Raw genomic sequence first — 12500 nt, 5'->3', positions numbered from 1 at the left:
AATAAATAGACTACATAAATCACAGTTAGTCATCTGCCCATAAAAAAAGACAAGAATGAGAATTAATATTCGCAGAGCACACGATATTTACCCTCATCCATATTTTCTTTTTACATTTGTCACAATGAAAACTGTTCGTTCCTCTATCAGTGACGTCACAGGGTAATTGGCCCGGCCTTCGGTCCCAAATAATTTTACAATTGTTAGCTTCACGCACAGATAAAGAACAATATCTCACATTCTGATTATCCTTCGAAATAATCGAAGGGTATAATTGTCGGCTATATATCTTAACTTAATACTGGCCTCGAAAAGTCTCATGATTCGAAAAGGATTCTGGTTGAAACTAATCGCTCGAGTTCTGGGTTTTAAAAACTGACTCTTCATAATGCATCGTCGACCGTCACCGGATTTTCTACACCATGCTTTTCGCCAGTATCCGTATGCGGTTTGCTCGTTTTAACGCTGTCCTTGGAAATACCGAAGTCTCCCATCTTGCTCCCGTTTTCTGTGTCACTGTTGAGGGAGGAACTGTCCGATTTTGAGGTCATCCAGTAGTAGATTCTCAGGCTAGTTTTGTTTACTGTTTTTTCTAAAGCATCTGACTTTTCGGACACTCCTGAAAGAATCCGAAGGGGAACCTTTATTAATGATAACAATGAAATTGATGGTGAAGATGGTAATACTGTACAGAGAGTGATAATGGCAATAAAAATATCAATGAAAATAATGAGAAATGATAGCACTAATCATCGCTATTTTTAATTGCATTAACAGGGGTGAAGTGATTTTAATGATGGTTATCATGATTAAAAAATATATATTTACATATACTGATCATGTTACTACTAAAATGAAAATAATCATAATCACAATCATAATAATAATGATGATGATGATGATGATATAATAATAATAATAATGATAATAATAATGACAATGATAATAGTAATGATAATAATAATGATAATGATAAGAATGAATAATAGTATTAGTAATTACAGTGGTAATGATAATAATAACAATATCAAAACAATCATAATGACGGTAATAATGATGACGACGATGATGATGACGATGACAGTGGCGATGATGACGTCGATGATGACGACTATGATGGTAATGACAATGATGACGACGATGACGATGATTATGGCGATGGTGAGGATGACGATTTTGATGACGACGATGATGATGATAATGACAATGATGTTGACGCCGATGATGATGGTTATAACGACAACGACGATGGCGCTGATGATGACGACAACGACGATGATAACGTCGACGACGATGATGTCGATTATGATGACGAGGACTATGATTATGACGACGATGATGATGGTGACGACGATGATGATAGTGGTGATAACGTCGGTGGCTACGATGACGACGACGACGACGATGATAATGATGACGATGGTGGCGAAGACGATGATGATGGCAACGACGATCCTGATGGCGACGACAACGACGATGATGATAGTGAAGATGACCTCGACGATATGACGATGACGACGACGATGATGATGACTATGACGATGATAATCATAAAACAACACTGCAATAGCATTAAAACGGCAATAATCACTCACCGAAGACGCAGGTGGCCAAGTTCGACATGACGATGGTGCTCAGAATGCCAATGAACCCGAACAGGCAGTAGGAGAGAAGGTACAGAGGGAACACCTCCTCGCTGTCGGTACATGATTGGTATTAATATCGGTATAACTTGGTGGGAAAGAGAAAGCATAAGAAATGTTGGAAATGAAAAAAATAATAATAAAAAAAGTGAGAAAGCATAAGATATAAGAATTTTTTTTTCTTTCTTTTTTGAGACAATTGGGTTTGTTAAATGTCATAGAGTGATTGTATTATGAATAGTAGGAATTTAAAGTTCAGCACTTTTTTCTCATTTCACAAAGGTCTAATCATGTCATATGAGAAGTTGAAAATTATTCTTGTGTTACAGCATATTAGTACTGAAATTGGTCATATTCCATGTTGGGTTCCTGGTTAATCTATTAATACAAATACAAAATCAGGCTTCCAGTAAAGAACACTGTTAAAAGCGAGAGAGAGAGAGAGAGAGAGAGAGAGAGAGAGAGAGAGAGAGAGAGAGAGAGAGAGAGAGAGAGAGAGAGAGAGAGAGAGAGAGAGAGAGAGAGAGAGAGAGAGAGAGAGAGAGAGAGAGAGAGAGAGAGAGAGAGAGAGAGAGAGAGAGAGAGAGAGAGAGAGAGAGAGAGAGAGAGAGAGAGAGAGAGAGAGAGAGAGAGAGAAACTGAAATAGAGAGAGATATATACAGAGAGAAACAGACAGATAGGGAAAAAGGAAGAACAGGAAAGACAGAGTGAGACAAACTAATACAGACAGATAGCGACCGAAAGGGAAAAAAAAGCTTCAGAGAAAAGAAGAGCAAACTGTCAAACCAAGAAAACGAACAGAGACCCCAACATCCCACGAAACCGACTCACGGCTCAGAAGGTCCCGGGTCTGCTGTGGTCGTCGCGAAGGCCACAGTGGACGTGAGGGGCGTGGCGGTGGCGTTGGCCCCGGGGCAGCCGTCGGTCGAGAGCGGCAGCAGGGGCGTCGGAGGGGCATACAAGAAATTCCCAATCACTATCCACAAGTTGAAAGCGACCCCGCAGAGGAAACCCGAAATGGCGCTCTGGCGGTGTTAGAATGGGCCAGTTAGCGTAGAGTGGTGGTTCCGACCTTTTATATCCTGTGGCTCTCGGCCAATATAAAATAATCTCCATGGACCCGTTCAGTGACTGTCATCTTTTCAGATTCAGTTATTACTAGCTATGAATAGTGTAATAATGTCTATAGCTTTAGGACAAGAACTTTTTATAGAAAGATTCCAGTTTATTGACATATAAGAGATAATTATATGTAGGTACTGTGAGATAAAATTTAGTTTAATTTGACGTCATAATTTTCATATTGCTCTATGTCCCCCAGAATTTACTCCGTGGCCCCAGGCTGGGAACCACCGGCTTAGAGTGCTACCTTTAGGAAAAACGTTTTTTAAAAAGAAAAGAGGAACAGCGGCTAGAAACACCCTCTCAGGACTTCCAGAGAAGACCCTACCCCCACCAAGGTTTCCGAAGGAGAGAGTGGAACCCCAACCATCAGGGGAACACGTATGCATACAGCGCTCTAGAAGAGTGGGTTCAATGCTCTTAACACTGTACGTTCTAGCCGAGGAAAACTCAAGTCTTGAATCACGTTTAGATTTTGTTTTGTTTTTTCACTTAACTATATCTGAATCACAACAACATAGATAAACGTTATAACGGAAACGAAATCAACCTGAAAACGTGAAAAATAACTATAAAAGGAAAGTCATGTGAATCTTTGATTATTCCACTTGAAAACAGATTAGAAAGAAAGAAATTGGTAAACATTTATGGATAGTTCTAACTGAAGATAACCTACTAAACTGGTCACTTGCTTCTAATTAATAAATCAATAGATGAAAAAAACAGACAAGTAAATAGATAAACAGCCAAACAAATAAAAAAATATATATAGATAATCCCAAAAAGGGAAAAAACTCGTTCAAAACATGTCTGCTCACCCCAGCCTTGACCCAGGGGCACAGGATCCCAGTCAGTATAACCCCGGAGATGGGGCCGCCCAAACCCCCCGCAATTGAGTAAGCAACCTGCACGAGACCGCCCATTTTCCCAGCCAGGACGCCCAGGACGGTGGAGAGCACGCCGATGAGCATGGCTGTGGAGGAGAACGGGGTGGATGAGGGAGGGACGACTCAACGAACGGGGGGTAGGGCGGAGTGGATGAGGGAGGGACGACTCAACGAACGGGGGGTAGGGCGGAGTGGATGAGGGAGGGACGACTCAACGAACGGGGGGTAGGGCGGAGTGGATGAGGGAGGGACGACTCAACGACTGGGGGAGGGCGGAGTGGATGAGGGAGGGACGACTCAACGACTGGGGGAGGGCGAAGTGGATGAGGGAGGGACGACTCAACGACTGGGGGAGGGCGGAGTGGATGAGGGAGGGACGACTCAACGACTGGGGGAGAAAGGAGTGGATGAGGGAGGGACGACTCAACGACTGCCAAGAAGAGACTAACGACAGGGTGATGTGAGTGGCAATGGTGAGGGGTATAGTAGTGATTGGGCCAAGCAGAAAAAAATAATTAGGTTCCCGGAAAATGGTGAAACTAATCGAGGAATTCAATGATAGTGAAATAAAACACGTACAATGCTAGTGAGGCATGTCCAAGCTTCCACATGATCTCTAGGCAAATGAAGAAGCAAAGATGTGTATATAAGTAAATATATATATATATATATATATATATATATATATATATATATATATATATATATATATATGTATATATATATATACTATACATATACTTATATATATATATATATATATATATATATATATATATATATATATATATATATGTATATATATATATATGTATGTATATGTATATATATACATAAAAATCAGGACCAGTCGGGTTACGGAACTTCATTTTTATGACTAATAGTGATAACAAAGCCTAATCAACAACAATAAAACGCGATTAAAATAGTACATCGTAAGAGTACAGAAAAAGTAAGACGTTGGACTCACATATGATGACATTTGCATTTTTGGCTTTCGTCGGAGTAAAGTTCTTGAAAGTCTTGAAGGCGAGCAGTAAATCTTCCCATACCATGGCAGCCATGGCATTGAGGTTGGACGAAACTGAGCTGTGTGTAAAATCAACAAATATTAGTTTTGTTGGAAATGCGATCATGATAAAAATAACAAAAGCGGGAGGGGGGATTCTCAGGGACACTTTCTGTTACTTTAGTATCTTACAGACGCCAGCGCTTTCGTCACAATATTTCATGCTTCGATAAGACACGCGTCCTATATCTTACAACCCGTGCCTCCATTCCCGGGAATTAAGGTAGATCTCTTTGCACCTTCTGGACGAGCTTGGGCCGGGGCAGACCTTTATCTTCCGCAGGGGAAGTGTGTCTGCGGTTCCTAGAGTGCCTGTCTTCAGGCAAAGATCGCTCTTATGTGTCCGCCTTACTGCTGATTCGACCACAGCAAACGCACATACCCATTCCTAGAGAGATATTGTCACTGTGGTGAAGGTCACTTCTTCGCCATTTGCAGAGATCATCAAATATAGCAAAGGACCACTCGTCGCTGTTGCAGGAAACTTGACTAAAACGGAAAGAAATATTCGAAGCTAACTGACAGGAAATTAAACAGGTCAGCAACGCTATTCCTTTCTAAGCTACAACTGACGTACAAACCAGCACAAACAAGGACACGCAGACCTGTTGATCCAATGGTGGCGCACGGCGCTAGGACCGTGCCTTCCAGTCAGTCCCGCTACCGAGCCACAGGAATCATTTGTCGACATGATCAGGAATATTTAGTCCCTGATTAGAGGCCTCATGCGAGATCGATCTGTTTTTACAGATGAAGTTAGCTGAGAGACAGCGCTGTAGCCATGGTCGTGCACAGAGCATACCGCAAAAAGGCAAATCCTCTGTAAGCACAGGATCACTCCACGATCCTGTATGAAAAAGTCCGGCCATGCTACTTACGAGTCCGCCGAGGCTTGGAGACGTTTGGCGTCAATGTTCAAGGAGAACATTTTGGCGAGAACGATCATCGACATGCGCCCCCAAGGCCCACTACGCTTCGCATGAATGACTACAGATGGCGCCGGACGTACCCCCAGATTTAAACCCAACAAGCTAACTCAAGCTTTACTTATAAAATTCCCTTTTCCCCATCCTTTATCATCCCCCGCGCCCCTCGATCATCATCCCCGTCCTTCTTTCCAAACTTTACCTCCTACCATAAGTAAAGTTGAAGACATTATCTACCTGAGAACTCCACTATAGACCGCGGCCACGAAGAGTCCTGGAATCCCCTTCAGGTAACCGAGCTTGTCCACGACGAAGTAAGCCGTGACCTGTTGAGCAATTGGGCCGTCAGAGAGATGGACTTAAAGGAGACTTCGTGACATCCTTATCATGAGATTTCTTCTTAAGTGAAGGATACTTATGTCGTTATCTGTTACATCGTCGTGTTTGTTTGTTTTTTAAATAAGGGGAATTTCAGAGATTATCCATGATTCATCTGTTAAAGTCTTATAAGTGTATGTATCTAATGTACAAAGAGATATAGAAAAATGAAAAAGGTCCAATGTACTAGGAAAGGGACAGCCTTTCCGACACCTTTTCACGTTCCGAAACAAGGTTATTTTGACGCATTCCGTCTATGAAATTTGGAAGCTGAACACAGACTAATCTAATAGATTTTTAAGATTTGTTCATAAAACTTAAACATTCCAGACAAGTAGATGTATTCGAAAGCGTGATATTTACCAAAAAAAACGTTACAGTACAATATCCTCATTATATACAACCTCCTTATCTATTCCAAATCGTCATATTGATTGTTAAGAAGCGAAAAGAACATACCCTATCAGATAAGATTACCTAAGCATCTTTGCAATGGTACTTTGAGAATAATCTTAACATACTACATGCGACAAAGCCACTCAGGAGATAAGGTTATCGTCGTGACCTTACCTGGTCTATCTTCTGAATCAACCCTGCTGAATAAGGGTCACAGTCAGCGTAGACAGCGAAGACCACCAGACCAGCGAAATTTATGAGAGACCAAAGGACCACCAAGCCAGCGATGTTGATAGCCATCACTCTAAGGGAAGAAGGATGTGCTTTATATGCTACTGGAAAATTGCCCTTGCTACTATTAGGCTTTGTTGGATCAGAGAAGTGATAATTATAAATCCCTATTATAAACATAAATCCCTATTATAAAGTGGATTCTCGTGAAACTTATTGTTGTAATTCACGAATACATACATTTTCCCCCAACTCTCGACCATCGAGATCCCCCCCAAAAAAACTAACGATAATCATATAGCACACTGACTCTATAAACCTTCCACGTCACAACTTATTTCTAAATCTCAATGCGCTATTTTTTCTTCTCCTTTACATAGCCTCACAGGTAGACTTGTCTGATGTTCTCGACGGACGCCCATCGCTGGTACTGGGCCTGGGACGTCCCCTGCATGCTGATGGACATGAAGATCCCCAAAATGGTCGTCGTCATGAAAGTGTGTCGCACGAGGGGATTCGGGTCCATGCTGGAGGAGGAGATTGGGAGGCGAGAGAGGGATTAGGGAGTAGATAGGATGATTGGACGGGGGTAGTAGTAGAGGAGAAGAGGAAAGGGGAAGCGCAAGAGGAATTGGGACACGGATATGGTGAACTGAGGGATCTGAACGGAAGAAGAAAAAAAGGAAGTGCGGGAAGAATTGGGTAATAAATATGATGCTTTGTGGACAAAAACAGAAGAGGAAGAGGGAGGTGAGAGAAGCATTACATAAATGTGATGAATTGGGGGAGTTGGAGGAGAGAAACAGAAAAAGAGGTGCGAAATATGATGTAAATCTCAAGAGTGGAGAAGATATGGTGTGAGTGGTAACATCCATAACAACAGAGACCTTGAAAGTCCTTGTCCCGGTTGAATCATCAAAGATTATCTTATCAAGTGAAGTACATCACGCAATCCTTATCTCGCCGCTCATCGGAGATTATGACACTGACAAGAAAGTTCAGTCAAACAATAATAGCATATGCCTATCCCAATTACGTCATGACCCAACAGCAATCGCGAACACCATTTTATCTCCCTTACTTGAAGAACTCAATCCTCCCGTTCTCTTGGTTGATCTCCCACACCGCAGGGCCTCCCCCGACCTCCACGCAGCCCTGGACGATGACCACGATCACCCCGACGACCATCACGAGGGTCTGGAAGGTGTCGGTGTACACGACTGCCTTCGCTCCTCCCTGGGTGATGAAAGGCATTCTCGTTAGTTTGTTATGCAAAGAGAGGAAGGTCCTTTGGGTATGATTTTGTATTTTGTGTCGTTTGTGATATATAAGAGATGGATAAAGGCCTTCTGGTATCGTTTTGCATTCCTTTTATCTCACTGCAAAGAGCGAGGAAAGCCTACAGATGTCTAGGCTAAGGAATATCACAACCGGATTTATATAAGAGTATCACTAGTCTTAAAAAGATCATAGGGAGGAAATGGAACATAAAACAACAACTTATTCACCTCATTCCTGTACCTCCGCTTGAGACAATGTACTGTCCACTTCCACCCTTTTTATCCCAACTTCCCACAACACAAAGAATCTTAGGAACTTACAAGGGACGCGTAGAAGGTGCAGACGAGGCCAAGGACGACGATGGAGAGGTTGGTGGGGATGGGCGTGACGGAGGAGAGGGCGAGCGAGGGAGCGTACAGAGCGATGCCGAGGTAGAGGAACATGTTGGCCAGCTGGAGCACCGTCACCATCTTCCGCAGAAATCGTGAGCCCCATCGCAGCTCGAGGTACTGGAGCACGAGCGGGTGCGGGTGATTCGTTTCTGTTCTCTGTCTCTTATTTCTCTGTTTGTCTTTTTGTCTGTCTCTCTGTCTGTGCGTGAGTCTGTCCGCATGTCTCTCTCTCTCTCTCTCTCTCTCTCTCTCTCTCTCTCTCTCTCTCTCTCTCTTTTTCTCTCACTCTCTCTCTCTCTTTCTCTCTCTTTTCTCTCTTTCTCTCTTTCTCTCTTTCTCTCTTTCTCTTTCTCTCTCACTTCTCTCTTTCTCTCTCATTTCTCTCTTTCTCTCTCTCTCACTCACTCACTCACTCACTCACTCACTCTCTCTCTCTCTCGCTCTCTTTCTCCCGCTCTCTCTCTCTCCCACTCTCTCTCTCTCTCCCACTCTCTCTTTCTCTCTCCCATTCTCTCTCTCTCCTCTCTTTCTGGCTCTCGCTCTCTCTCTCTTTCTGCCTCTCGTTCTCTCTCTCTCTCCTCTCGTTCTCTCTCTCTCTCTCTCTCTCTCTCTCTCTCTCTCTCTCTCTCTCCCTCCCTCCCTCCCTCCCTCCCTCCCTCCCTCCCTCCCTCCCTCTCTCTCTCTCTCTCTCTCTCTCTCTCATGAAATTATTATGATGTCACATATCCATAAGAAATATAAATAGGCTTATCAGTTGGCTACTTTCATAGTAAGGCAAGGTAGCCTTTGACCGGCGATTAAACTGTTTGATTGTATGTGTGAGTGAGTATGCGTGCGTGCGTGTGTGTGTGTGTGTGTGTGTGTGTGTGTGTGTGTGTGTGTGTGTGTGTGTGTGTGTGTGTGTGTGTGTGTGTGTGTGTGTGTGTGTGTGTGTGTGTGTGTGTGTGACCTTCGTCTACCATCTGGCTTTAGTCATTTCTCTATATAATTCATCTACTTGTCCTTTTCTGCCTATCTATTTATCAATCTATCTATCCATGACACCCCCCACCCAACTACCTGAAACTACAGACCTATCTATGGAACTTTATCTCTATTTATCTCTCTACATCAATGTTTCCTAACCTTTTTTCAGGCGACCCCAGTCATGCACCTCTGGACATGATCTCGACCCCAACCTGTTCTACAATGTATAGGCTTATATCATATCATTATATTATATTATGATATTTATATAATTCAGTAAGTATAAACATAATTAGATAAACAAAAATCCACAATCACGATTATATTTTCTTTAGTTTCATCAGAATTGCATGGATTTTTTCTATTGTATTCTAAATTATAGTGCAATAATCAAGCAAAATTTAGCCACTAACCCTCAACCGATATGTGACTGCGTATAACCCGAAAACCTTTCAGAAGTGAGAACTGACGCCGTCTGATAATTTTGAGGTCTTGGCGAAACCCAGGAAAATCGACCCCAGGGCTAGGAGACCCCACCACCCACCCCACCCACCCCCCCGCGACGCCTTGGACCGCCCACCTCATAAATGCTGATGAGGCGGAGTGGGTAGACGACCGGGATGACGACCAGGACGACGAGGAGGCCTCCCAAGACGACCCCGAAGACGTTCATCCAAAACTGCGATCCGTAGTAGTACATTTCGGACGTGTTGCCTGCGGGAGACCGGATAACGGGGTGCTTAGCTCGCTGCCTGGGTGCGTACAGAGCATTGGTTCTGTGATGTGCATACAGGCAGATGCATACATGTATACGTTCATATCTGTATACATATATACAGGCGTACATGCACTCAGCACGCACATATAGATATACAGAATGACTGATAGATGGATAGAGAAATAGATAGACTGATCGATAGATAGAAAGAGAAATAGATACACTGATAGACAGAAATGTAAAATAGACAGATTGATATGCAGATAGATAGTTCGAGATGTAGAGTGATGAATAGACAGATAGATAGGCAGATAGCTAGACATATAGGTAGATAGGTAGATAGCTAGACAGATAGATAGACAGTTATATGTAGACAGATCGACAGACAGACATATCAAAAGACAGAGACAAGCAGGCTGACATTACTGACTCGTACAAACTTGATTTACACAACTAGAGACCGTCAGTTAAGACATCTAACATACAGATATAAAATCCGCGTCAATTATGGAACCCGATATATATATATATATATATATATATATATATATATATATATATATATATATATATATATGTATATATATACATACATATATATATACATATATATATATATATATATATATATATATATATATATATATATATATATATATATATATATATATGCATGAATTACAATCTTTGATTATTAAGAACACAGCATGAGAAACAGACATCAAATGTTCATTATCCATCTGAGTTGGAAGCCATTAAATTGCTGTCAACTTCCCACCTTGTACTTCCACGGCCACTAAGCCCCGCGACCAAGACAGGAGGAGGAGCACCCACCCAAGATCGAGATGGCAGACACGACGCCCGCCACCAACGACAGAGCCACGGGAATGGGGGACATGCGGCCGCCGCCCAGGAAGAACTCCTCTGCGTTCCCATTCCGGCTTTTCCACCACTGGTACACGCCTGGGGGAGGGGGAGAGGGGTTGGGGAGAGTGTGAGAATTGTGAGGGCTGCGTTTCGTACAGACACACACGCTATATCTTTGTATCTCTCTATCTCTCCACTTCTCTATTTCTCAATTTCTCAATTTCTCAATTTCTCAATTTCTCTATCTCTCTCTATCTCTCTCTCTCTTTCTCTTTTTCTCTCTCTCTTTCTCTCTATCTCCATCTCTATCTCTATCTCTATCTCTATCTCTATCTCTATCTCTATCTCTATCTCTATCTCTATCTCTATCTCTATCTCTATCTCTATCTCTATCTCTATCTCTATCTCTATCTCTATCTCTATCTCTATCTCTATCTCTATCTCTATCTCTATCTCTATTTCTATCTCTATCTCTATCTCTATCTCTATCTCTATCTCTATCTCTATCTCTATCTCTATCTCTATCTCTATCTCTATCTCTCTCTCTCTCTCTGTATATATTTTTAGATGTTATAATACCAATTTTTTATGTGAATTATGAGCCCACACAAGGGCTTAAGATAGGGGTGAAGATAACCTACGTTACCTCATCTCTTTCAGATGTAATTTTTTGTCTCAATAAACGGTGTCAAAATAAAAAAAATCTCTCTCTCTCTCTCTCTCTCTCACTCTCTCTCTTTCTCTCTCTCTCTCTCTCTCTTCTTTCTCTCTCTCTCTCTCTCTCTCTCTCTCTATCTATCTATCTATCTATCTATCTCTATCTATCTATGTATCTATCTATCTCTATCCCTCTCTCTCTCTCTCTCTCTCTCTCTTTCTCTCTCTCTCTCTCTCTCTCACACACACACACACACACACACACACACACTTCGCACCAGCTCACCTATCCCCACGGAGATGGCAAGAGAAGCCGAGAACACGAGGTAGTCGGCGACGCTAAAACCCGCTGGATCCGAAGACATGGCCGAGGGCGCGGAGAGAAGTCGTTACGAGAAGGCGACCACCTCTTCACTGTGCATGATGGTTCTTCTGCGATTAGGAGCTCTTGGCCGCGAGCGTTATCTGCTCTGGCGCTCTCTCCAAGATCGGGTTTGGGTGTTGTGAAACATCTGAATATCGATTAAAATGTCCCTGGCTTTGGAAACGTACTAAAAGAAAAAAATTAAATGTTTCGATGTTTATCGATGTCCCTGGCTTTGGAAACGTACTTAAAAAAATAAATTTAAATGTTTCGATGTTTATCGATGTCCATGGCTTTGGAAACGTACTAAAAAATAAAATATGCGTCTAAAGAAATAGATAAATCAATAGAGAGGTCAGGAACACGCACACACGAGGGTATATATGTGTATATATAGGCCTATATGTAAACGTGTGCGTGATCCCGTTTTACACCCATGAGAGTTACATAGCAGAAATTACAATGCCACCTTCTTTCGTTGCCATTATGACGTCACTTGCGTTGAAATGGGTCAGTGTTGATGGTCATCTCTCCAGATATCGAATTTTTTGGATGTATTACCAAAAAGCATTAATGATTTCTGAACAAATATATGACATGCA

General features: G+C 42.3%; 1 protein-coding gene across 1 annotated transcript in view; it reads right to left on the bottom strand.

Annotated features, from left to right (window-relative positions):
• Window positions 1–11998, bottom strand: part of LOC113808812 (sodium-coupled monocarboxylate transporter 1) — a 12188-nt gene extending 190 nt beyond the window's left edge. The window contains exons 1-13 of the mRNA XM_070132844.1: window positions 11821–11998; window positions 10845–10973; window positions 9873–10006; window positions 8255–8443; window positions 7735–7889; window positions 7040–7180; window positions 6597–6726; window positions 5886–5974; window positions 4624–4742; window positions 3585–3739; window positions 2476–2669; window positions 1596–1696; window positions 1–619 (exon numbers count right to left, since the gene is read on the bottom strand). The exon at window positions 1–619 is cut by the window's left edge and continues 190 nt beyond it. Of these exons, the coding sequence (XP_069988945.1) occupies window positions 384–619; window positions 1596–1696; window positions 2476–2669; window positions 3585–3739; window positions 4624–4742; window positions 5886–5974; window positions 6597–6726; window positions 7040–7180; window positions 7735–7889; window positions 8255–8443; window positions 9873–10006; window positions 10845–10973; window positions 11821–11899 (1851 nt within the window). The 5' untranslated portion in view covers window positions 11900–11998 and the 3' untranslated portion in view covers window positions 1–383. The remainder of the gene's footprint in view (window positions 620–1595; window positions 1697–2475; window positions 2670–3584; window positions 3740–4623; window positions 4743–5885; window positions 5975–6596; window positions 6727–7039; window positions 7181–7734; window positions 7890–8254; window positions 8444–9872; window positions 10007–10844; window positions 10974–11820) is intronic.
• Between the last annotated feature and the right edge of the window lie 502 nt (window positions 11999–12500).

Source organism: Penaeus vannamei, chromosome 18, assembly GCF_042767895.1.
Source record: "Penaeus vannamei isolate JL-2024 chromosome 18, ASM4276789v1, whole genome shotgun sequence".
Classification (NCBI taxonomy): domain Eukaryota; kingdom Metazoa; phylum Arthropoda; class Malacostraca; order Decapoda; family Penaeidae; genus Penaeus; species Penaeus vannamei.
The sequence above is the reverse complement of the archived record's forward strand: the minus strand, read 5'-3'. Positions and strand labels throughout refer to the sequence as shown.